A 26,737-nucleotide genomic window follows, 5' to 3' on the forward strand; every position below is an offset into this window, starting at 1 on the left:
TCAGCTAGCTGCACGTGGATGCAGTGGGTACAGCTGGGGGTGTGAATTATGGCATCCAGTTTATATATTAAAATATAAAAAATATGATGCGAAATGACATGATGGTATGATATGTGAAAGGGCTTTTTTGATGATAAAGGTGCTCATTCAGCTGCTGGGGAAGTGGAGAAGCACTGGAGCTGGTGGGCAGCAGCAGTATCTTTGTTCGTGCCATCTCATGTCTGTCCATCACCACCTGGATCGAGAACTCACCAGTGTTTCAGGCAATGTGTCATGGTTTAGGCTCCAGTAATAAATATTTCATTTCCATCTAACACTCTAAATTTATGAGCCTCATTACATAAGTCTGCTCTTATTTCAGGGGTTCAGAGTAGCTGTGGTATACTCACACCCCGATCTAGGTTCTGGCATAAGCATATGTCACCAGTGCAACCCAAAGAGTTCCTCTGTGGTATTTAGGTCACCTTCCAGTGAATGACATCCATGACTTTATACTGACTCAACCATGAAATCATGGTTTTCCAGATAGAGAAAAGAGAGCACAAAACTGACACACAAACTCTTCTGGAAATTATTTTGAAATTACAGATATTCTGCCATCATTACATTTTTGCTTCCAAAAAGCAATGAAGAAAGAAAATTTGTTGTTTTATTTTTACCTTTGTCTGCATGAATAGAAGAGTAAAAAGAATGATTAATTTTTCACAAATTTTCACTTAAAAAAGAATTAAAACTAGAATCTGTAGAATACGCCAAGTTAAATAAAAACTGAATATACGTGCAGTTCTTTACAAAGGTTACTTGCACGTGTTACCCAAATGCTGTGATTGGCACAAAGACATTATGTCTGTGCTGCTGAATAGGAGCAGAGAGAAAAACTCTGAGGAGCAAACCTCTGATGCACACATTCAGAAGCATTCAAGAATTTCATTACACTTGATTCTCAGTAAGGAGAAGTGAGCTGATAAACTGGGGTGTAGCGTATCATCACCTTATTAATTGGAAGTAAAAAGCTTCATTGGAATATTTGGAATATGAATGGAATATGTTTGTGTTGTGTATTTATAAATAGATATGTGTATATAGACATGTATTGCTTATGTATTTATCTACAACATCATCTTAAATTGTTACGTCTTTATATTTTTGTACCTTGCCTGTATGTGTCTATTGAAATATTGCTATTTTGTTGATATAAACGACATTTTTTCTCTCTCCTTTAGTGACTGTCACATGAGTTCCTCAAGGACAATGGACCCCAAGGTGCGAGAGACTGAAGGATATGGAGAAGACAACTCAGGTAGAACTTCTCCCTTCCTCAAAGAACAAAAAGGGCTGTAACTTAAGCTTAGCTCTGTCACAGAAGTGAGTGTATTCATTTAGAGAATGCATTCTGTCTCTCTCTCCTTCTACCTCCAAGACCTGTGTCAGTTTTGACATTTCTCAACTCTTGAAGTCAGATTTTTGTAGTATCTTGTGACAGTTAACTTTTCTACCCAGCAAGATCCAGCAATAACTGAAACACTGGTAGGGATGCTTTCCAATGCTGTCATCCCAACCTACAATGCACAGGCGCTAGCTGTTGGGCTGTCTTGTGCAAAATACTGAATTCTTTATGGATATAGGAACTGATGGTGATTCAGGTCTTTCCTCGCTGAGCAAACTATCACTGTCTTTGAAGATTACTGCTTGCTTTCTGTTTTAGTACTTTGTGATCCACTGAGTCTTATAATTAGCATTCAAAACATTTTCAAATGTGTTATATAACTGACATTGTAACAGCATTAGCCTCCTGATACTGCACATTTCACCTAAGTAAGCCATTTCTACATTTAAATTGCTTTCAGTAACAACATTGTCCTTATCATCACTGTTTTGCTTGCTGAACAAAGGCAGTATGTTTCTAAGTTGTAATTTCTTCTCTACATACTAGGCTGTTAATACCAAAGTTTTTCTTCACAGTCTAATTATCTCAAGAGGCAAGTAGAAACTCTATTAGGAAAGATCCTACACTGTAGGTTATTTTTATGTCATAAACACTGCAATCCATTCTCTCAGATAATAGTAATTTCATGCTGTCAGTATAGTCTTGAAAGGCATTAATGCAAGAGCGGACTGTGTTTCCTCTTCCAGGAAAAAAAAATCCACATATGAAAAAATTATATGGGAATTATTATTGTTCTGAAAGCCTGCAAATGCCTCTGGTTGCATCTTCTTTATGTTTCTTCACTTAGGAAAGAAAAAATCAAAGTTCAAATCTTTCAAAAAGTTTTTTGTTAAAAAGAAAAGGAAAGAACCTTCTTCAGGGAGCAGCAGTCTGAAGCTATTCCAGTCAACAAGTGATGTGGCGGCCTCACATGACATGCATGCTAGTTTTGATTCTGAAGATGAACACGAGTAAGTCTTTGGACTGTGGCTGGTAAACAAATGCATTGCTGCTATGAGATCTGTAGATTAAAGATATCCTAAATTGCCTCCTCTTCCTGTCCAGAATGCTGCACTCTCAAACAGTTGGCTTTTTAAGGAAAGTACAAATTAAAATGCTTGAGGCATGGCAAATTACAAATGGAGAGGATGGGGTGCAGCAAGAAATAATAATTAATAAAGCTTTTGTTTAAGCATAAGTAATCCTTGGGTTATTGTTTCATCTTCAAAAAAGGGAATTAGGTACTTAGCTTATATTTTATCAGAATTTTCTTATACTCCTAAGACGTATCTCCCAAGGATTGTTAAAAAACGTAGACTCAAACATTTATCCCAGTTTTTGAAAGCATGAAAGAGATAAGGGGATGACTGCAATTGAAATCAGCAGGAACCAGAGTCTCTAAAGCTTTTCTTTCTTTTGCATAGCTAGGATTCATATGACCAACGGATAAATGCCTGCATCTGAATTAGCCACCAGCTGCCTTTTACAATCAGCAGATAGAAGTCAGCATTTCTAAGAAAAAGTTCATACTGTTCTTGTGTAGACGTATGAAGTTAGTCTGATGAGCCATGTTCTAGATGTGCCTGTTTCTCCCCACTGAGTGTAAGCAGGAGCCTGGGATGACTTGCTCTAGCACAGGAGCCTATTAGCGTCTGAAGTTAGACAAGAGGCATCCCAGTCTCTGTATCTTGGTACCTCTTATCTTCATTAAGGCTTTTCCAAAAATGTTATCTATTATATTTCATCCAAAATTATCCATGAGAAACGGGATACAAAGTTCAAATGTGTTCCTGGATGGACCGGGGGACCTCCGTCCGAGGATGGAGTGCAGCCGAGAGCTACAGCTGTGTAGAGAGACAGGAAAGCCAACCCATCCTGTCCATTTGAAACGGCATGGTGCGATGCAGCCACTAGGCAGCGCCAAACAACCGAAAAAAATTACTAACAAGTAGTGGTAGTATTGGCAAAGGTAGCAGTAGTCCGGCTTGAAGCCCCAGGAATTCCGGGTTGGCAGCAGCAGATCTAACAGTGGGTAACACCGTTGTTGTTCAACAGTATATTTTTGAGACATAGATGGTGAGATTTTCTGTCCCTCATGCACTGCTCATCAAGGTCATGTCTGAGCGGGTACAGACTTTGGCTGGTTTTGCCGTGTCCCTGTGCATTGCTTGCAGGGTTATAAAATTATTATTTCTTTATACTTGTTTAGATAAAGACCATGAAATACCAGGAAAGGAAGGAAGCATAATGAGAGCACTCATAATCTGAGGAGACATTTAGAGTACCTCTACTACACATCTGGGAGTTATGCATCTGCTAGGAAGAGAAAGCAAGGACAGCATGCAGGGATAAAGGTCCACATGCAGTAATGCTGCTTAGCTGGCAGCTCTTGCAATCTTTGTAAGATGTCGGTGCACTGAGCAGCCATCGCAGTCCAGACTGACAGTTACTTTACAAATTGCTATAGCTCTCTGACCTTGGATGCATTGTGGAGATCACATTTTCACATGGATAAATTGTTCTTCTAATGTCTCTGATGCATTAGGCAGAAACAGCAAGCTTTCCTTCCTTCTGCAGCAGGCATACAGATTAACTTTTTCCTGCAATTGTTTTATCAAATGTATTTATAGCAGACATTGCAAGGAAAATGTTACTTTTTTGCCATGTTTGTTTATGTTTCTGAATGTCTCTATGACAGTACCTAGGATCCAAAAATACACACAATTATTTTCCTAGGCAGTCTGTTCAATTAGCTTGATAGTTACTTGAATCCAAGCAGTTCTGTGTTCTGCTTTGCCATTTCATAGCAATCATATTTTAAAAAATTAAAAGAAGGGATTCCCAGAAGAAATGCCATATGCACACATTTCTGGTCCCTGCTCAGTTGAGTTGTGAACTAAACTGAAGAAAATGAGTGCAAAAGACCTCCTAGCAGCCAGCTTTCTGCCCATATGTCTCCCCTAACATTCCCATGACGAAACAAGGTGTTCATCCCCCACATGTAACATTTTTGAGATAAGTTACATGCTGCATCCATCGCAAGTAGGAGTCAGAACATGAGAGAAGCTACCCACAAAGCTTTCTTTGCTTCTTCTCACCAAGCCACAAATAATGTCCCTGAAAAAACATAGCCACGGGCTCATAAGGGAAAATCCCAAGGATCTTGTTGTAGAGCACAGGGTCTTGTAAGCATAGTGCTTAGATTCACCTGAATATGCTGAATAGATTCATCTCAATGACAGTTTGAATTTGTGGAGAGGCTTGGAATTGCAGATGTAATGAGTGCTGTGCACATTTGTCTTCCACTGCAAAAGACCACCTGAGTTAAGAGTAAGAGACAAAAGAAGTCTATGTGTTTTCACTTGTTTATTATGTTATTCTAGGGCCCATAAGGGCATTATGGGAAGCAGAGCTTTGTCTCACGACAGCATTTTCATCCCTGAAATTGGACAAGAGTCTGCAAGGCCAGTAAGAGTATTTTCTCAAGAAAATGTTTCTGATCGAATTAGAGCTCTGCAGGTAATTTGCACAATGTACTTTTTTCGAATGCAAGTGGAATGTCTTTCCAGGCTTCATTTCTTTTATAATGTTAATAGTCGAATATTAGATTAGCAAGTAATATCTGTTTGCAGCTTAATCAAATGTTGTGCTTATTCATCAGACAGTGCTATCTTACCTCGGTTCTACTGAAAAGGTATTTGTGAAGTGAATAGGCTGTTTGGCTCCTAAAGAGAATCTCTAATGTGAGATGTCCTATTCTCTTGACTATTCAGTTACAAAGATAACTTAAAGGTAACTTGCTGACCTGAACTAGGAAACGTACTGGGGAAACTTCCATCATGATCACATGTTCATGTTTATTTTGCCATACCGAAGATGAAACTCCAGCCTACCATGAAACTAGGACCTCCACCTCCGTTTGGGTATCATGCAAAGAGGACAGATGATGCTGGGACCAGTTCTGAGGATGATGGATTACCAAGAAGTCCCCCAGAAATGTCTTTGTTCCAGGAAGTCCTAAGTTCAGGCACAACCATGAGAGTGAGTAGTTCTGGTGTTGATAAAAAACAGTGTTTAATTATTTGTTTCACCTATGTGTAGAGGCAGAATGAATTATTTGGCTTGCTATATGTATCTCTACTTTACCTCCAAACAATTCAGAAATACCTTTGTTGTAGGCGAGTGAGAAGAGTGAGAAGAGAGTGAGAGAGAAAGTGTTCTATTTCTATAAACAATTACTTAAAATCTCTGTTCCTGATGAAATGTAAAAATAGTTCCAGGGAATGCAGAACTGGAAAAGAAAGTGTGTTTGTGTGCATTCATGGAGATTCTGTTTTTTTAGGAACTACAGAGAGCTGCCAGCCTTACAAAAATCTGAAAAATTGGTATACTTCTTTGAACGTGTTGATAAGAGAGCTCTCTTTTTTAATTTTTATGTTTTTCTAGCCTGTCATAGAAAAAAGAATCATAAAATAATTTGAAACTGTTCTGTCTTTTTAAATGGTAGTTTTGTTATACGTAATTTCATTCTTTATCTGCATGTCTTTGACTTTATGTTTGCAGTATCCTTACTAATCTTTAAGACTACTGAGAAAAACAACTTATGTTGTCAGTATCTGTGTGCTTTGTGTAGATGATTTCTGCTAGTACATCCATCTCATTTGTTGTCTTTTACTGAATCTCTTCCTTATTCCATCCCACAGTTCTCTGACTCTCACAAGCACCCTAGCTCTTTGAGTTTAGCTGGAACAGGCAGTGAAGAAGAAGAACAGGTAACTTCTGCCAAATGTATTAAGAGCCAAGCAATTACGTGTAGTAATCATCTAAGAAATGCAAGGCATAAATATTACTTTTTTGCCTGTCTGCTGCAAAAACAGTCTTGTATGTATGTAGGTGCATGTCCATTCATTTTGCCTTTTTAATGCCTGTCCTTCTAGTATAAGGTTATGATTGTTTAATAGCATAATTCTGACATCTAGTAATCTTCTTTTAACACCAGTTAAGCCTTCTAAAATAGTTCATATCCTCTAGCAAAATTTACAGACGTGATTTAATCTCCAAATGCAACCAATCAGATTTAGACACTAATATTATCCTTTTTTAAAGATGGGAAATTGCAGTAAAACTTGGTTGGGTTACATGCATAGGTTAAGGGAGAATGGTTGTAAAGGAGCCATGAACAATATCTAGATCACAGAATCACAAAATGGTTCAGGTTGGAAGGGACCTCACAGCCCACCCAGTCCCAGACGCTGTCATGTGCAGGGCTGCCCCCTTCCCCCCACCCAGCACAGGCTGCCCAGGGCCCTGGCCTTGGAAGCCTCTGATCCTCCGAAATCTGCCCTAACTCTTGGTTTAAGTACAAAATGACCTCACGCTGCTATAGAAACAGTTTGATGATAGTGACTGACGTTACTGCTCAGGAAACGGAGGTGAAGTCTTTAGCGGGATTGTGGCCACGTGAACCAGCACAAGCTGGGAATTCTGCTGAAGTGATATTTTCAGGACTTGAGTACAAGCAGATAGATGACTTTCTTCAATCAGCAGTCAGATGTTCTGGCTGATTAAAGAGCTGTTTTGAAAGGCTCTGAAGAGTCCCTTTTAGTTGTCTGCAGCTGGAGTCATGGGAGAAAGAACACGGGGGGTAAAAGAAAGAGTGTTTTCTAGAAATAGTAGGAGGAATGGAGGGGAATTGCAAAGAGGAAATAGAGAAGCTAGTCCTGAACTCACTACTTCTTGCTAATTATGCAAAACGTATTTTAAGGCCAGCTGCAGCAGGGCTCAGCAAAGATTTCTGGCCTTGCTTGTTGGATTCCACATGAAATCATTTGAAAAGCTGCTTATATGCAGCAAGGTCATAATATTTTTAAAGACTAAAAAGAACATGTGAAGAAGGTATTTCTTGCAATCTGGTGTAGGCAGACTGTAAATATAGTGTTCAGTCCAGATGTGTGTTGGCTAAGGAAGGATTTATGTCTCCCTTTAGTTCCATTAACTTCACTCTCTGACTCACTCTCTGACTCCTGAGATGCCTCTGTGACTCTGTGGTTGCTCAGCTTTTTCCACACATCCCATCATTTAGATCACAGCACTCTTTATCCCAGTCTAATTTCAGAGTACAGCCATAAAGTAGCACCATCAGAATGCTTTCCTCTTGAACTGCAAAGTCTGCTCAGCATTTCAGAAATTAGCTGCACTCCTACAAGTCAGAGGAGACTGCTTCACAGGGATGAGAAGTTTTGCACAACATAACACTGAGATTCCGGGTAGCAGTGACACCTTGCTGTGTCTTGGAATCCTTCCTGGCTCAAACAGGAAGGAAGAGATCCCAACCACTCCTTTGGAACGGAGCTCTTTTGCTTCTCCCTCCCCGTGCTAATCAGCAGTACCAGCTGAGGGACAGCTGAGCTGCGTGTGCGTGAGGTTTGCAGGATGGGGTCTTCCTGCTGGTACCTCCTCCAGCAGAGTTGGCCAGAGCCAGGCTCCGTGAGACAGGCAGCTTTTGCAGTCAGCTCAGAGCTGGCATTCAGTTGGGCTGCTGAAATGTAAGTGGAAAAACAAAGCAGATTCTCAGTTTTCCAGTGTATTCACCAATGCTCAGCACTGCCAGAGAGAAGATATGCAAGTTGTCGAGGAAAAGCAGTAGTCAAAAAAAAAACCAAAAAAAAACAACAAACCACAAAAACAAGGCAGGCAAATAGTGATTTGCCTTGAAAGAGAACATGTGCTGTGTCTTTGTCATGGAGCTGAAATGTCAATGTATTCACTGCTAGGTACTAATGTATAATGCAGCCACGTATCGTTTGTTGTACATTAGTCATGTTTGAGTACTACACTGCAGATATTGTAGAGTGGAAATTAATGAGAGCATCCATTATTCAGTGGCTGAGATGCTTTTTTTTTTTTTTTAACTGAAAGCATGATCGAAAGCTGTGGATCCAGCCTCCCCTAAAATCAATGGGAGTTTTTACCTGGCCATTCAGGAAGCTGTAGCAAACCCTGGGTATATTACAGAATGTCCTTTGTCTGCAGTGCATAATGCAGAACTCTACTTACAGAAAATGCTGATGCTTTTCCCTTACCAAAACATAAAATCAACACTGTTCTCATGTAAATCCATCCTCTTTGATAAAATACCACTTCCAGAGCCTTCCACCCAGCAGAACAAAGTATGACAAAAGAGGAAAGCTTTTCTGATGAACTGAAATTTCAAGCCTACAAAGTGAGTCTTACCAAGAGTTGTCAGAGATTGTGTTAATGTTATGACAGATAGGTTAGAAATATCATTTTGCCTATTTGCCAAAACTGAATCAGAGAGAAAGGAAGAACCCTGTTTCAAGCCATTTTTCACAGTTTTTTCAGACTCCTTTTTCTGTCAGCTCTGGGACTCGCATAGTTTTTGTGAAGCACAAGGGAAGCTGAATTCCAACTTTATGAAAGTACTACATCCTTTGGAGGACGCAGGAGTTGTTTTTGGATGGATTATTGTTCAGGTTGGAAGTTCCAGGCCACAAGTAGAAATTGTCCTTCATTTCCTTTCCCAGAATAGTCTATAAATGAGATGTTACATTTCAGGTAAACTCCCTAGTTATTGTGCAAACATAAGTACATGAGGAAAAAAAATGCAAGCTGACTTTGGCATTGATGTCATTGATTTTTTATTCTTTTTTCTTTGGGAGGGTGTTGTGGAGCTGGAAGACACAGATGCGGTTTAGGAAGCTAGAGATATTCCAATCAGACATAACTGTGGATAGGAGCATAATAGGCACAAAAACTGGAAGATGGACCCAGAAAGGAAACCAGCCCTTTAGGCTTTGTCACAGAGTACTCTCCATAAATCTGTCTGCTAAAACATGTTGACCATATATTTTTGTGCTTTAGATCTTTTAGTTAAATAAATATCAGTTGCTCTTCCACATTGGACAGTATACCTTAATAGTCGTGGGGCTAAGAATTCACTATTGCTAATACCAGTGTTCTGTGTGGGACATTAAGAAATACAATGTTTTTTAAAGGACCTCAGAAGGAAAAAGAAGCAGCCTTAAAATGCAAATAAACATGCCCTTTTCTTCATAGTTAGATTCATGTATTGCTTTCCTTGTCTAATTTTATGCTTGGGGATTTTTTTTCAGGTTACATTGGGTCCTCATTCCACATCTCACTCTACAGATGGGCAGCTGTACTCCAGGCATGGAAGTGCTAAAATGAAATCTCCCCACGACTCTGACAGTAGCATTTCACCTGCTGCCAATTTTGAAACTCCACCTGAGCTTTCCTTGTGCTTGGATAACTCTGCTGCTAAACATAAGCTTTTAATAAAGCCCCGGAACCAGAGGTCCAGTAAAATGAGAAGATTTTCTCAGGTAATGGTGAAAATAAGCAGCGTCACCACTGACACAAAACCAGGAAGTTCTTTCTGGACTTTGTGTTTCAGATTCAGGTGTGATAAGAAAAGGCATATTGCAGCATGGGCATTTCATGGGTTGTTAATAGCTGTTATTTCATGGGACTAGCAGCAGCCTAAATATTATCAGATCACTTGTCAGCTCTTATGACACGGAAGTTTGTGTCACAATTGAATAAATTTACCATGCAGTACAGTTTAGTATCTTGTCTGTGATGTGGAAGTTGGAGCTGAGTGTTTCATTTCTTACTTAAATAAATAAAATTGGGAAGTATTAACTATTAGCTTGTGTACTTTTCCTGGTCTGAAAGATCTTTTGAAATGTTAGTCTCTGATAGACTTGATGGAGGAGCTGCTTTAACTTCCCAAATGTAATTGGACTGATTCTTACAGAAAGTACAGAAATAATAAGTGGTGATCTATTAGCTGGAGACAAATTCTGTACATTAGGACTCTTGAATTCAGCCTTCTCTCTATCTGCAAAACCTTTAGAGCCTTTATGTGCACTCCAGACACTTAAAATAAGTCTCTGCAGAAAAAGAACAGTGCATTGCTGATCTTGTTTTTTAAACCATCATTTTACAACATTGTTTATCTCCTTTGTGGGTTTTTTGTTTGTTTGTTTGTTTTTTAACTGTGAAGGGCATAGCTTCAGTTTACTTCTTTCTTCTAGGAAGTAAAGTTTACAGTTCTTCCTAAAGAACTTTATTGCTTGTGGTTTCTTTCAACATTTTCAATACATTAAAGTGGCTGAATTGGTTTGCTTAAAAAAGGAGATATTATTCTCTCTGTATTTAAATGTGGCTTAGCCGATGTTTTTTCTCCTTTTCAAAATCTCTGTGTGATCTTTGGGCTTGGTAGAGCACTTGGTGAACAGCACAGTGATGAGGCCAATTATTTGGAAAATCATGTGAAGCAATAAATGCCTGATCAAACCTTTCTCCCTTGTGAACTTGTTAGCAAAACACTTATGTTGCTCTAAAAGTAATGCCTCCTAATTTTTTTTTTCCCCCCAAGGAAACTAAAACTAGTGCACAAAAGCACTATTTGATGAAGCAAAGTCTCAGCTACAAAACATGATTTTCAACAAAGTCACCACCATTAGCTATGCATTTTTACCAGGGATAACAAGAGCCTGCATGCTGCACTTGTAAAAATCTGCAAAATGCACCACTCAGCCCTCACTGTGCTCATGTCCACCGTTTGGTCTCCATAAATATTCAGCATCAATAACTTTCAATGGGTGTCATTATTTTTTTTGCATGGAGGAATTTAATGACACACCTTTGATTCACACACTTCCATATGAGACACTGTTGTGTCAAACCACCCCTCTGCTGCCATCTGCCACACAGCGACAACGTGTCATGGGATATTGGTGGGAAGGTTCAACCTCCACTGCCATCCCACCAACATCTACACCTGGCATCCTGGGCAAACATCATAACATGGGAGGTGCTACTTTCGGAGCATGTCTCACACAACTGCTTTGGCCATTCTACCTATTAACTGACATTAATTGAGCCATCCTGATTTTTCATGAAGAGTGTTTCAGTGTTTAGATAATGCATTATTAATATTTGCCTGGCCAACCCTGCCTGTGCAGTTTGCTTCTGGCTTATCTATACCTTCTTTTACATTCTTGGGCCCTCACTAGAAGCATTGTAGCTTTGTATTCTTTGCACTGCACTTGTGAAACAAGAAACTGGGAAAATCCTAATATCTTCAGAATGCAAATTTTGTGTTCTTAGAACAAGGGCCCATATCCAAAATATATATTTAACCAACAAACTACAGTGAATCAGTGAGCTAATGTATGCACTGTGTGAAAATGTGTTTTCAGCAGCTTAATAACATTTTCAAATAATCCTGTATATTTAGCCAGTCCTTAACTGAAATGTAATCACAAGACCTCATTGATAACTACATATATATTTGTGAACTTTTATGAAATAGTGTAATTCCTGGGGGAAAAAAAAGACTTGTGCACGAAGGAGAAAAGAATATAATGCTGTATTACAGTGTGATCAGACAGAAAACTGCCACATGGGAGTAGATACTCAGCTGGCATAGTGTGTCAGAACCTGACAGGCTTCTTAGTTTTTTGTTCTTCCTTCAATGTAGGTTTACTCTTTAGGAAGAATGGCTTGTTTTATTTTTATTTCTATTGTGGAGTGGCAAAACACAAAGGGACAGATTTTCTCTTTCAGATGCTGCTTTTTGCCTAAGAGCAACACAACATATCCAGTATGCTCAGTGGAATCAAGTGCCAAGGACGCTCCAATGGTCATTGTTTTGATGAACTTCCCATCTATAAAGGCATGAAAGCCCTAGTTGTGCAGAAAAGAATGTCACTGATTGCTTTTATATTGGTTAAATACATTATTCCCAAGTCTTTGTAGATAAAAATGCATCCAGTACGTAGGTTAAGAAAACAGCATGCTCAATGTTGGAGGCAGGTTTCGCCTTCCTGTCTAAGATCTTGGTTGTAAATGCCGTGTTTAAAAAAACAAAGCAACAACATACGAATCTGCACATAGTGATGGAGCTTCCTAAATTTCTTCCTTGCAGAGGACCCAGTCTGAATCTCTGACTGATTTGAGCTGTACACCAGAAGAAGAAGAGGATGATGAAAAGGAGATGCGTGCAGACTTGCCAGATGCTGTATTCAAAACCAGCGATCAAGAAGTGCCTTGCAGCACATCTGCAGCACAGGACGTGGCTTCCTGGCAGAAGCCCAGAGTGCCTGAGGACCTTCCTCCTGCTTTGAGACTGGCAGTGACTCAACCCATTTCTGACTCTGCTGTTGCACAGGAAGCTTTGCTTCCAGAGGATGAACCAAAGGGCTTCCAACCAATGCTGGATACGTGTGTGAAGTCTGAGTGCTTGCTGCTGTCAGAAGGCAACAGCTCCACAACTTCTCTGAACTCTGCTCCAGACATAGAAGTACAAAAGCCAAAAGATTCCTCAGCAGCATTGGTTCTGTTGTCTGGGGATGCGAGTAGCAATGTGTCAACTAGTACTTTAAATAAAGGAAACAAGGAGCTTCCTTCTGTGTTTTCAGCACATGAAATACCATCTGAAGAAGATATTTCAACTAGTAAGAATAGTAATATTTGCTTGGAAGGGTTAGAAGAAAACATACAGAGCGATGACCAGGTACCTGTGGAAATGTCCTGTAACAAAGAGTCAAAGAAGGTGGTTGCTGTGTCATCAGAGTCTAGCAAGCAGTTTTTCATAGGTTCTTTTCAGCCCACAGATTCATTCCAAGTTTCACATCCCTCTTCTTCATCCCAGGTGGGGTTGCATGCTTCCCAGTCTCTAGAGAAAGCAAAGACTGTACAAGAAGCAGCTGCTTCTGATAAAGAGAACAGTCAGTCACTGGTTCACAAAGAAGAGATTTTGGGGAAGAAAAATGAAAAGACTGCCAATGAACTCAATGCCTTGAGAAAGTTTTCTGTCTCCTCTGCACGGGAAAGGCCAAAAACCAGAAGCCTACATTTTCCAGAAGGTTCACTGTATGAAGATCCATTTAATACCAGGTTCTGCCTGTCCAATGTGAACGTCTCTTTGAAAAATGAGAAGTTGAGCAAAGACTTGCAAAAGGGATCAGATCTGGAAGGTAGAAAAAGTAGTGACAGAAACCAAGCTTTGCTGCCAGAATCTGACTCTGAGAACATGGGCCAGTCTACAGAAATTTTGGCTGACTGTAGTTCTCCAGCTGTCGATGCAGTTCCGGTGCAAAGTGATTCTTCTGCAGTATCTCAGAATCAGCAAAGCTGTGAAGATAAAAATCCTTTTCAAGTAAAACTTAGATCTACCTCTCTGTCCTTGAAATATAGAGACCACTTGTCTGAATCAAAAGGAATTAAAAGATACGGCACAGAATTTAATTTAGAAAATCAGGGATTGACTTTATTTCTCAAAGATGATAAAACAGAGATCAAAAAAACAGCCAATACAAATGTTGATGGTTCTTTAAATGAAAAGATCAAATCCAAAGCACAGTCCTCTGAACAGCTTAGTAGCAAACCTCCATTGCCTAAAAAGCCAGTCATTCAAAACATAACTGTTCCAAATACTAGTGCAAGCAAGGAGAAGCAGGACAAAACTATTCATGCTCCAGAATCCAGAAATGAAGAGAGACACATGGAGAAAAGGCCAAATCCTAGTAAAGTGCCTGGTAAGACACTTGATACTTTGTAAAGTTGTCTTAACTCATGAAGAATGACCTTACCACGTGTGATTCACACATTCTGTTGAGTGAATCTCAAATCATGTGAGCTGGAGCTGAGGGCTCTGCCTTTGGTGATCCCTCATTCTTCCATTTGATTATAAAAAAAAAAAACAGCAGGGAAGAAGTAACAGGCAAAGTAAGGCATTTTTGCCTGAGATTTTTTTTCTGTTTCATAGTATTGTTTGTAGGATGTTCAAAGTGACACTCAACAGATACAGGGCATTAGCAAGTATTGTAAAAGAGAAATATCAAGCTACTAAATCTCCCCATTTAGAGCTGCTTTCTGAAATTCAAAAGGCAGGAGCACATATTAAGAGCAGTGCCCTATGTGAGGTGAATGACTCAGACCTGTAGACCTTTTCCTGCCATAGTATTCAGACAGAAATACTGCTAACTGCCTGGCATGCATAGCACACTTATTTATATGTTGTCTCATGAGTCACACATGTTCATTTATTCGTCTTTACCATTACTCAATCCTTGTTTAAAAACAAGAATTAGCTACCCTGCAGCTTGCTGGACTAAGATCAACTCTACTGCAGATCATTAAATTGCACCCAGTTGTCTGTATTGTAAGCCAAAACATAATTGGGTTAGAGTTAAAAAATTCAGTCCTCTGGAGACCAATATATTGTGTGCCACAGGCAGAGAACAGAAGAGGCAACACTGCCATCTGAGGTCTTTGCAACCACAGCAAACAAGTTAAGTACACTCAAGAAATTATAACTGGAAAAACTCTGCTCTTCTTTTTGAAGAGTGACCAAAATGGGGGGAAAAAAATCTTTAGGTCTTCCAATATGTATGAGGAACTTATTCCCCACCCCAGTCTGTCTGGTCATGAGTCTGATGTTAAGATGTGAGGAGATGAGGTTTCTGCATGCCACAGCAGAGCTTGCCCTTCAGGTTGCTGTTTTCCACTGGGGGCCAGGCTCCGAGCCTGGGAGAGAGGAAACACTAAGCTGAAAGAAGACGCTAGAATGTGGCAGGCCATGTGTGCTGTACAAAAGCCTCTTCCTGGCCCCACAGACAACTTGCTGAGCAAGACTGGGTGCAGCAAAAGTGCACTGAGCACTGATGGATACAGTAGGAGGAACAGAGGAAAGAAATGGAGCTGAGGAGCACATTTCTCTTGGCTTCTCCTCTGCTCCTGCAGCTCTAGGTACAAAGGAGACTCCTGGCCCTGGCTCAGGGCTGTTCTCTACAAAAATGTGTATGCACAAGAGCCTGGCCTCACTGGCAGGGCTGTGCACATGTGGAGTTTGACCTGGTGCTGCTGGTCCAGTAGCACTGTTTCAGATGCGTTCCTCTCCAACTGGCAGTATTACAGCAGATTGGTATGGCCTGGTATTGTCTGACATGGAGATTCAGATTAGCCTGTAGCAGTAATTAGTCTTCTTATCTACTTCCTCATTGTTGTTATTATATCATAGTAGTTTTCCAGCTTTGAACAGCTTTGTAAAGCATTCTGCTATTTTAGCATGGCAGGAGAGAGAGCTTAATTCTAAATAGAGAACACTCTACTCCAACTTGACCTGAGGTCTTTCCAGGTCTTTCCTATGTCACTATAGACCTTTCTCCTTAGAAATGGGATCGAGTCACTACCACAGCCTGAGCAGGCTACCAAATGCTGCAGGTGAGTGAGGTACTCACACCTTCTCTAGCCATCTGGGCACAACAGCAGGTTTTGTGGGGGGAAATTAAGCAGCATCACACGGGAGAACTGCTGTAGTACCTCTGTAGGGCATCTTGAGCCATGGGATGCAATGAGAGAGAAAACAGCTTTATGAAACAGTGCAGTACTCCTGTGCAAATGTCATTTTAAGCTCTTTGAAACTATTGCCTCAGCCCAGTGACTCAGGAGAGTATCTCAGTAAGTGCCAGAAATCTGAAAAGCACTATCAGCATCACTCTTCCAGGGATGAATCGTGTGGCTTAACAACGAATTCTGGCAATCAGGTATTCTAAGCTGCCCACTTTCTTTTTTGTTCAACCTTAAGAGCTGTGGTTGCTACTGAGGAACACTTGACACTGTCAGGGAGTTTCTGCGTGCTGTGTGTTAGGAAATTCCTTTGCTCAACAGGAAGGCAAGCTGCAGAATCATAATGCAAAGGGGTGTAATACCCTTTTCCTATACAATCATCTGCAGAAAGCCAGTTTGCTTTGTCACAGGATGAACAGGAGCAGTTTGGTACATGGAGCTCAATTTTTGGCTTCTCAGCATTCTTGGTACCAAAGGCCCTGTGAGGGCTGCAGGCAGGCTGCTGTTCCACCAAGGAGAAAGCAGAAGTCTGGCAGAAGTTTGGCCAGCATTTCCTGGGGAATGAGCAGGGGTTTGTTTGGTCTCTGTGCAGCTGCAAGGTGACTTTTAATGGATGTGTGAAATTAGTCACTCTATCTGTCCGGAAAATAATTTTTTCTAGAGCTAAAAGCACAAGTCTTTGCAAGAATTAAAAAAAATTAAGCTGTGTTTTTGGGAGTTGATAGTCTATAAATCCTGTAAAGGGCAGAAACAACACATGCTAGCAGGTTGTTACAAGAGCAAAGCTGTAAGTAATATCCATGTGAATGTGCACAAGAGAATATTTAAAAATCAGTGACTGTAGCAGAGAGATATTCTCTAAAAGAAAAAAAGGAACTTGGAGGGGGACAATGACTGTAATGGCAAAAGAAATTGGGATTCATTGTCTAGGAAATTTGAGCTTTGAAGCAACAAAGAAAATGTTTCTCTCTGGATAAAAGACGTTGCTCTAGTGCTGTCCTGTCTATAGCTGAAAAAAGACACTTTTTTTTTTTGCCAAAATACATTTGTTTTTAGGTTGTGTCAGCCTATTTTGTACCATGGCTGCTTTCCAGCAGTGAAATAGACTTCAGTGCAAACATAGCACTTTCTGGTGTAAAAAAAGACTCTCCTGGTATCAGTGGTATAGATCCAACCAGAAGTCAAGTTCTTCAAAGAACTTAAAGAAAGAAATGCCAGAAATACACTGCCAGATCTTTTAGAATTCTGTGCTCTGAAATTAAGGAACTGGGTGTGTATCCTGACACAGATGCATGTGGTACATTAATAAACAAGGAGAAATACTTAGGGCAGGGCATATATACTAAATGCCATCTGCATTTTTAAAGACTTTTGTGAGATACGTGATGTTTCATGATTGACCAAAGATACAACAATGTGGAAAGAAATATGCACACATGAGTGGTCTTACGAAACAATGACACTTGCATATATGGAGGGGTTATGTGCCTGTGTTTGGATTAGCTAAGAATATGTTTGCTTTCAGAATACACAGGGAGTACACAAGTTAGCTTTGCTGTTACCAGAGGTATGTCCTTTAAGCAGTTGTAATATTCTGCTTGCACAAATGTATGGCAAAAGCACTCACTCTTTGCAGTCCTCACAGGCATAAGATGCTCATTATCAGGGACAGGATCTAAATGTTATGAAGAGACTCTGCAATATTTTGTCCACACAAAGGTTTTTAGATTTAAAGGAAACAAGTACAATATCTCAGGCCATACCTAAAACAAATCGATCCCTAAACCTTAGGAGTATGTTTCAATATGTCTTTGTTGAGGTTATTCACGTATGCAATGTGCACACACACACAACCTTACACACATTTGAATATATTAAATATCTATCCATCAGTAGGCAGAAGGAGCCATGTATTTCTCTCACTTGTCTGTGTGTGCATACACCAATGTACAGTAACGAATCAATCATAGATCCTCTTTAGTCCATAAATAGTACTGTATCTTCATCTTGTTGCTCACACAGCCAGTCAGATAGATGGGAAAGAATAAATCCAGCCATTGATGGGAAGTGTATGCTTTCATATTCACAATATTTAGGCAGAAGAAATTTCATTTGTAAGAGCAGAGCTGTAATCTCTAAGGAAAAGGAAATCTTCAGTAAAATGGTGAGGGAAATGGATACTTGCATTCAACACCTGCAGCAGGGGAATTTCACCCTTAGGGAGCATTGGGCCAGCCCTGCTGTTATCAGACCCAGCTGAGAAGAGCTTGGGCGATTCTTATCTGAGGGAAAGAATTCAGAAGGTGAGAGAGGGCTCTGTTTGGGTTGGGAGTTGTCTGGTGGTGAGACTCAGAGCTGTGGAAGTGGTGAAGGGTATGGGCCTGGCTGCCAGCAGCCTGAGCGATGAGGCCAGTGAAGAGGCCTGCAACGGTGTGTGCTTGGTAGCTGTGGTGGAATGGGTGGAGGAAGCTTTTGAGTGTGGTTTCAAGAGGCAGCAGGCTTCAGCAGCCGACTGAAATGCTAGGTGTTCATAGGCATTAGGCACAGAGCAGACAAGTTCTGACCTGGTGTCCTCCCATTTTCTGTGACTTTTCCCAAGGGGAAGAAGGGGCTTGCTCTTCTTTCCAAAAGCCTCAGGCCAAATCTGTTCCAAGGAAACAAAGAGAAGAAACTATCATGAGCTTAAACCTATGAGTGAATGAGAGATACATCACTGCCAACAACATCCTTTATTAGTTTATGAAGTGATTAAATAGAGAGTTGAATAGTGTATTGTTTAAACATACTGTAATAAGAACCAAAGAATATAATTCAGAATTCAGTTTTCGGAGTGTGCCATGGAAGCAAGAGACTCACCCCTGCTTCACAGAAGGAGAACCGAAGGACAGAGCATCCGTGGCATGTCAGCCTTGCATGGATTCCAGCAGAAGGTGCCTCTGCTTGCATTCAGCACTCTGTGATGGCAGAGCATACACACAGGGAATGCTTGTGCTAGCTGCCTTGCGTGCAACTTCTGTCAGAAATGGGAATTAGGCGGTGCTTTTGAGTTCTTTTGGTTTCACTGTGGCTAGCCGGTTCCTTAAATGCTGAGCTTTGATGCATGGTGAATTATAAAAGCATTCTGACTGCCTCATGACCAGATGAGATAAGACAGGAGGAAGGACTTATTCATGGGAATCAGACACTCACTGAAATGAGAAAGATGTGCAGACATCTTTTCTTGTGAATTGTTGCTTCTTGAGAATGTTTTCAGTTTCTTAGTACTCTTCAGAACCCCAAAGTTTCATTGGAGATACTCACATACCTTAAGCTGTGAGAGTGACTCTTTCTACCATACTTTGTCCTGTGTTTACCTTTTATCTTTTGCCAGTACCATAAAGTTACTAGAACAGCAATGCAGCTTTATTGCCACACCACCTTCCCTAGTTGGAAGCAGGAGGATGTAAAGGATCTCTGGGCAATGGGAAAGATAGTAGATTGTGAATACAATGCAGTCTCTTCCTCCTCTTACAGTAATTTCAGCTGACTGATAAGGGAGAAGGTAGCAAATTCTGCAGATTGCATCTGACTTTTTTTGCTGAAGAAAACATTTCCTTTGCTTTGCCTGCCTGACATACTTCCTGTAGCAAAGACTCACAGCAGCAAGAGTAAAATGTAATTACTTGATGAAAGAAGAAAGCCCATCCCAGAAGCAGATCAGCTCTTGATCCTGCTCAGAGTAGGTGATGGTACTCTGCTGTCGCAAGTCAGGCCTGCACAGGTACATTATCTTTCAACCTTTAAAGATGTCGATAAAGAGCTTCTTCATTGCTACTATAACAGCAGCATTCTGATACCATCTCTTCCAGGATCATATTTGGCTCTAATTTGGCTGCCTTTTAATTAGTGTTACTTGGATGTCTGGTTTCTCATCATGAAAATTATTTCAAAAGCCCAGGTGCTTGACACCTCCCTGTGTAATATCTGCTTTATGGAAATTGCTGCTGTAATAGCAGCTTCCTGACATATCACTGAGGGATTGGGGACCCTGTTGTGTTAGGAAATGCACATCAAAATAATAGGAGGAGGAATCCTAAATACACAGAAATGGAAGCACAGATAGCAGTAAAACCATTACATGAGGTATGGTAAATAGAATGAGAGCATTGCAGTCATTGTCAGTATTGATTGTTTGGTGGGAGCTGAGGAAGAGCAATGCACAGTTTAGTCAGTGTTTACAGAAAGCCCCTGTGGTGTGACAGGGAAAATGGGACAGAACACAGAGGGTGATTTTGAATCAGGCAGACTAAGAAGTAACATCCTTAGCAGAGCCAAGGCAGAAGCTGCATTCCCACTATCAAGGAAAGGCTGGTGGGTAAGTTGAGAGGGCCTTCAGAGTAAAAACTTTGATATTTGTGAGGACCAATGTATTAAAAACAGTAAAGGACACTACAAAGGCTGTAGTTACCATGGAAAAAATCCTGTGTGGTGGTGTGCCAGTTATACAAGGCCCTGTCTTGAAACGGAGGCCTTGACATGGGGTGAGAAGGAATGTTTGGGGGGATGGAGTTACAGGAAGAGGCTGGCCAGGCTGAGGGAGGCTTCAATGGAGAAACATCTTGATAACATTGATAATACCTTGCTAATATTTGCTGTGTGGATATTCATTAAATGATGCTTCTGAGGAATTCCAGACATCACCATCACCTTCAGTAGTGGCGGTCAATCTGTTTATTGTAGCAGCGTGATCTGGGAACTGATGAAGCATGGAGCCTAGTTTTACTTGGCAGTGTGCTTAATGGGTTTTGCCCAAATTACTTACTGCCTAAGTGGATACATGGGCACAACCTACAAAGGAGATAGTGTGATTGTGGGTATCTTAGTAGACATCGCATCAATTCAGCTTAGTGGCTTTAGTTATGATGGTCGTGATGAAATTAGCCCTAATATAGTCAGAGAAGACTGTTTAGTAGTCCTTGAGCTGCTAGTGGTTGTCTTGGAGAAATGTGGAAAATAAAGGAAAGTAGCAGATCTTGAAAAGGGAGGCGAGGTGGGGAAAATAGGGGGGAGTGGGGGAAAAGGGGTGTTATATACCACTTAAAATGAAATACTGAAAGGAATGACTGAGCTATTTATGAACGTCCACAAGATAGCATGGATGTAAATTCCAAACAACATGGTTTGGTGATGAAAAGTCAAATCACATGATAACTGTTGTGGCAGGGCAAACGAGTGTCATGATATCTCCTCATGACACTCCTATAAGTACAGTATTGGTGATTCTATTCATTGGGTTGATGTGGAGCTACTCAGTGTGCTGGCTATGTTTCACTGTCGTTTTAATGGTGGCCATCCTAGTTCTGGCACTGTTCAGTATATTTAAGGACAGGGGTGACAGATCTAAGTGTATTTTTCTTACATTTGCAAGTACTAGCAAGCTGGAAAGCTTGTAGGCACAGTGGAGAACAAGAATAGAAATCAGAGTTCTCTTGAGAAAGTAGAAACATAGTCTGAAAATAATATTTTTATTATAGAAAAGTACAAAGTGCTGGTCTGTATGTAAAAATAATCAGGTGCACAGATATGAAAAGGGAAGGAGAGAGGGGAAGTAAGATGACCTAAAGCTCAAAAACTAAATTTGAAACAAGAATAAGGTAATCCTGCAAAAAAAGTCTGATGTGTATAGGAGGCAGTCTCCAAGGCATGCGAAGTAGTCCTTCCACTTCACCTGATTCTGGCACCTTGTACCAGAATGGAGCTAGACTTGGACCAAATTAGGACAGTACCTACGAAAGCATCTGGAGAATAAAACTAGTCAGAAAAGCTTAAAAAAAAAAAAAAAGGGAGAAAATGTGGTGTAAATCTTCAAATGCGCAGCAGATTGCCACAAGAACAACGTGAGTAATCTGCTCACAACCACAGTATATAGGAAAAGAAGTTATAGATTTATATTAGAGCAAAGAAGATTTAGCTTACCCTATGGGGAAAAAATTTAGTGGAAAAAGAACAGCGAAGTCTTTGGACAGACTGGGGAGACTGTGAGTTCTGCCCCATCTGTGGAGGGTTTTAAGAACAGACTAGACGAATATTGGTCAGAATACAGTTTATGTGAATTTTTGCATTTCATCTTGCCTTATATCTCAAGGGATAGACTAGATAACATTGGACATCTTTCCCAGCATTAAATTATCGTCCTCTGAAATGAGAGAAAAATGAAGCAAGGGTAGCCAGCAAAGAGAAGAGAAGGATTATGTGAGGAACAGCTGTTGGCATGGAAAGACGGGGAGGTAGATGGTGTGCAAGAGAATCAGAGTAACTTGCCATGCAGGAAGGAGGGAAGCTTCTTCAGTGTCCTGGGGCCCTTCTTCATCTGTGCTGCATCTCTGCAACTGGGCTTCCTGGCTTCTTCTTTTCAGAGGTTTCCCTACAAGATCACATGAGGTAAATGTGATGGGAAATGCAGTGTCAGCTGGCATTACGTCTTCCTTTGCCCTTAAAGAAAATCTTGTTTTCTCTTCTTGTGTTTTTTAGCTGATATAGGCTTTACAATGTTTTCATGCTAACTAACTTCTGGGGTTGGGGCCACATTCTTCTAAATTAGATCACAGCTCTCCAGAAATGTGTGCCACCTCCACAGGGTCCTGAGGCAGGGAGGCACAGCTCCATGCCAGCACAGCAGCTGAGCACGGGTCTGAGCAGGATGCTGAATAGATAACAAACATTTCTTAAGGGGCAGAATTATGCATGATGTTGGAATGAGAATGCTTAACTTCAGCTCTGCGACATCCATAGAATATGCAGTATTTCACTTCCCCATACATCTGCGTACCACTTGTTCTTTAATTGCAAATGTGAGAAAAACAGAGTAGCACTTTCGACCCTTTTCTCTAGGAAATGCAATTTTTTCTTGTCTTGCTGAAATCTCCATTCTAGTAGAGCATGGTGAGAGTGATTGGCCCAAGTGCAGAACATGGTGAATGTCATCAGTGTTAGCAGTATTTCTGTGTTCAGGCAACACAGGCTGCAGGAACAGGGGGGCTGTGCCAGAAAAGCTAAAAAGGTCGCATGAAGGCAGCACTAAGGCACTGGCTGCTGCTGTTTGGGAATGGGAATGGAGGGGGCAGAAGGGGAGACCCTGGAAAGTGGGTGATTTCATGAAGTTTGATTGACTTTCCTGAATCTCCCCCATGTGAAGGCAGTGACATTGAACTATAACTGAACAAGGGTAAGAAGTGGTTTTTCACCAGTAGAGTGGTAACTTAGCATGAGGATTGTTGTCTGGAGACCAATCTGAAAAGAGTCCCTGTTTACCCAGGCTTATCACACTTCATGTGATAAACCAGCATACTGAGCAAGCGAGAGCTGAAGTCTCTTTCAAGTAACCATGCGTATAAATAATCTGTCAACAGAGAGGAGTGTGTCTTTGGTGATTGCTGGAGACTCCAGAAGGGAGCCTGACAGTCCCACAGAGCCAGCCTGGATCACCATCGCAAGGCAGAAGCAGTGGGGAACGCAGCAGGAGCAGGAGCTTGATGGAGAGAAACCAGTCACTCCGGATACTAAATCAGATACAGAGAAACAGAATAAGGAGAAGGAAAGAACAGAGGTACTTACAGTACAAATTTGCAATGATTTCATATTATTACATTTCTGTAATATTCCTTGAATCCACTGCTATTTTACTACTCAGATGCCATAATGATGACAGATACTTAATGAGTATAACCAACAACAAAACAAAAACACTGCTCTCATAAATGTGTTACAGATGCAGAATTCCCTGGTTGTTCAGATAAGTAATGTTGTATGTCCAAAAAATCCTGGAACTATGTGTGATGTGTAAAATTTCTTAGGTGCCCACTGCACTTAGCAGAGGTAAGGTGTGGACTGTAGGCTAAGATAACCAAACTGCAGTACCATATTGTACAGGCTCTTTCAGTGCAATGGGATCGATACAATACTCTCTCCACCGTTTCATTCAATCTCCTCTACCTTCTGACTGATCTAACACCGAATGTAGAGCCCAGTCCTAGAAGGATTTAAGAGCAACAGCGTTTAAAGCTTTGAGAAGTTAAACAGGATAAAAATAGCATTTGCACTTGCAGACATTGCCAAGATATAACTTCTGGTTCTTTGTATATAACTGAAATGCACAATGTGGTGCCGTAGAATACGGGCTTCAAAGATCCTATGCAAAAAAGGTGATGCCAGTAGCAAGTGATCTTCCCAGGTGACAAAGCTGTGCTAGCAGAAGCACTTGGCATTAATACAGAATACTAACAAGGCTTTCCTGTTAGTGGGCTAGCTCATGGAGGCAGCAGCGTGCAAGTGCTGCTGCCTGTGTTGCCTCATGCACAGTAAGAGCCCAGCACTGATGCAGGAACATGAGTGGCTTACACCAGTTTAGCATTCCCAGTGCAAATGACCTACTTTCTTGCTTAAAATGGTACTATAAGAAACCCGATTACTGTATTATATCCTGGAATAGAAAAAGATGTCTAGATGATGAAAAAAATAGCAGTGGTTTAGATTAACAGGAAGTAAAACCTAATAAAATGTCTAGGCAAGATTGTAAACTGCAAAAATACTCAGCACTGTCATAGCAGTTAAAACACAGAGGGTTTAAATGATCCCAAAGCAGAGTTTCTGTGTTAAATAGGAAAATCCAGATTTTAGTTGGCAGCATTCCCTAAAATTCATGCCATGCGTTTCATTTCCCTGTATCAGCTAGCAGAGAAATATGCCAAGATGCTCCTGACTGCTGTGTGTGAGGCGTGGTGCCACTGTACTACTCCTACTCTCACATGGCACCAGGCACTATCGCTTCAGGGTGGTTTTTGATGCTGGCAAGAGAAATCATGAGAGGATGCGTTTCATTTCCTTTTCATGGAAGTTTATCTTCAATCCTCCAAAAATTCAATGCCCTAAACCACAAAATTTAGGAGGTAGAAAGAGTGAGACTGTTTGCAAATCCTGTGTACATTAGTGAAGCTTTCCAAATGGTTTGGAATATATTTTGTCTTTAAACAACCTACTAGGAGCTACTGTTACAAATAAGAAGATACACAGAGGGATAGTTTCAGTTATTTAAGCTGAGTACTATAGATGCTAATGTGAAACCCATAGAATTCTCTGAATGGGTGTCAGTTCCAGTGAGAGGAGTGAACCAGTGTGTGATAAGTCCATGTGATCTTTGGATCATAACAGGCATCAAATCCACTGCTTTTGCTCATATTCTTCAAGGCTGGTCTTACTTATTCACTGTGCATTATTTGGATTTTAACCCTCTATGTACCTAGGGGTCAGTGAAACAGCAATGGAGCAAACCTCCACACCTGGCACCTAAAACCACTTCTGAAGAACAGAAGAAGGAGTCAAAGTCTGAAGCAAAAGAGCCTCTGACAAGAACCAATTCACTGACACATTTTGTCTCTGGTAGGAAAGAAAGTGCTTAAAATGTATTGCTCTTACCTTGAAAACTTGTCTGAAGAAATCCTCTTTGAGTGTTCTGAAGAAGGAGTAGGGGTTAGATCCTAATCCCTTCCCTGGTTCCACATCACCAAGGGCAAAATGTTTTCTCAGCACTAGTATCTGGAGTTTTATGATGCCACATTCTGCTTTGATTATACTGTAGTCAGAACTAGTATTGAAAGAAATGTGAATCAAGAGTGCCAGGCCATTTCACAGGATTGGGTAATTTCACAGAAAGGTGCAGAACTATTTTCAACAGTGTTCAGTTTCCTTGGGGTTTCCTAAGCACACAAGAACGATGTGCTCAGCACCTATCTGCCCATCAGTGAGTTGAAGGCTGGGAGGAAGTCTGAAATGAATGTTCTCGTTTGGCTTGGGCATGAGCACAGGGCATGGCAGAGAATTGAGGTCATCTTACTGTTTTTTGTAAGTTTAGGAACCAAAACATATTAGTCCTAAAAAATGTATTCTTTTGCTGCTCAAAGTGGTTATTGCCTCAATAATGTATCATAGAAGTTTTGATGTGAAATGCAAAGATTTTCTGCTGAAAAGCAAGACTCAGCAAATTGTTAATGAAAGAGTAGAATGTATAGCTGCACAGCAAACTTGTCTGAAATGCACCTGTGTTTTATTCACAGACAAAGATGAAATGAGCCACTTGAAGAAAGCCAGTACTGCTGCTCCAGACCAGCCGTCATGGATGGAACTTGCCAAAAAGAAATCTCAAGCTTGGAGTGATATGCCCCAGATTATAAAATAGAATTATGCAAATGAATAACATCATTTATAAATAAGTCAGCTACTTAATTGAACTTCTACAGACCAACTAGTCACAGTGAAGAATCTCTGAAACAGGAGAAGGCTCTTAACTGTACAGCTGTGGAAAAAGCGTGCAATAGGTGCAGTCAAAAAGTTTACCTGAAGCAATTGTAGCAATCAGGATTGCAATGGATTATTTAAATTATGCTGAGAACATTCTTATACTTTGGAAAACAAGATTTCTGCTTTATCTGTTTCCTGTGTTTTCTTCCTTTAAGGACGTTTGCGTCAAAAGCGGATCTTCACTAAACTTTGCTGAGTTTCAGTTGTTGCTGTTCTGTTTGATGTATTTTTTTCTGTGTTTACGTTTATGAACTGTACACTAACATCCTGGTTCTGTTGATGTGTGTCACTGGAATTGCCTCACGCTTTTTCTGTCAAACTGTAGAAGTTTTCATGAGTGGCTTCTAGTGAGTACTCTGCTAAAATGTGCTGCTTGGACTCTGTGTTTGCTGAGCTGAACCAAGTGGTCCAGTCTCTGATTTTAGGTTACATTTCATGAGGCACAGCAAATTTATGCATGACCATGAATAAAAATTCCTCAGGTTCTTCTGTGAGCAGCCTTGGTTTTGTGATATTTTCTAGAAGGGAAGCAATAAGGAAATTGGACTGAAGTTTGAAGCTCATTGCAGTTACTTTTCG

The 26,737-nt window shown here is 40.6% G+C and overlaps 1 protein-coding gene across 1 annotated transcript in view; it reads left to right on the forward strand.

Moving 5' to 3' along the window:
- Positions 1 to 26,036, forward strand: part of CRACDL (CRACD like) — a gene marked incomplete at both ends in the record, with an annotated part of 33,248 nt that extends 7,212 nt beyond the window's left edge. The window contains 10 exons of the mRNA XM_079538693.1: positions 1,224 to 1,300; positions 2,235 to 2,397; positions 4,810 to 4,945; positions 5,303 to 5,467; positions 6,130 to 6,198; positions 9,559 to 9,789; positions 12,402 to 14,013; positions 23,215 to 23,411; positions 25,105 to 25,240; positions 25,870 to 26,036. Of these exons, the coding sequence (XP_079394819.1) occupies positions 1,224 to 1,300; positions 2,235 to 2,397; positions 4,810 to 4,945; positions 5,303 to 5,467; positions 6,130 to 6,198; positions 9,559 to 9,789; positions 12,402 to 14,013; positions 23,215 to 23,411; positions 25,105 to 25,240; positions 25,870 to 26,036 (2,953 nt within the window). The remainder of the gene's footprint in view (positions 1 to 1,223; positions 1,301 to 2,234; positions 2,398 to 4,809; positions 4,946 to 5,302; positions 5,468 to 6,129; positions 6,199 to 9,558; positions 9,790 to 12,401; positions 14,014 to 23,214; positions 23,412 to 25,104; positions 25,241 to 25,869) is intronic.
- Between the last annotated feature and the right edge of the window lie 701 nt (positions 26,037 to 26,737).

This window comes from Tetrao urogallus, assembly GCF_951394365.1.
Source record: "Tetrao urogallus genome assembly, chromosome: 1".
Classification (NCBI taxonomy): Eukaryota; Metazoa; Chordata; class Aves; order Galliformes; family Phasianidae; genus Tetrao; species Tetrao urogallus.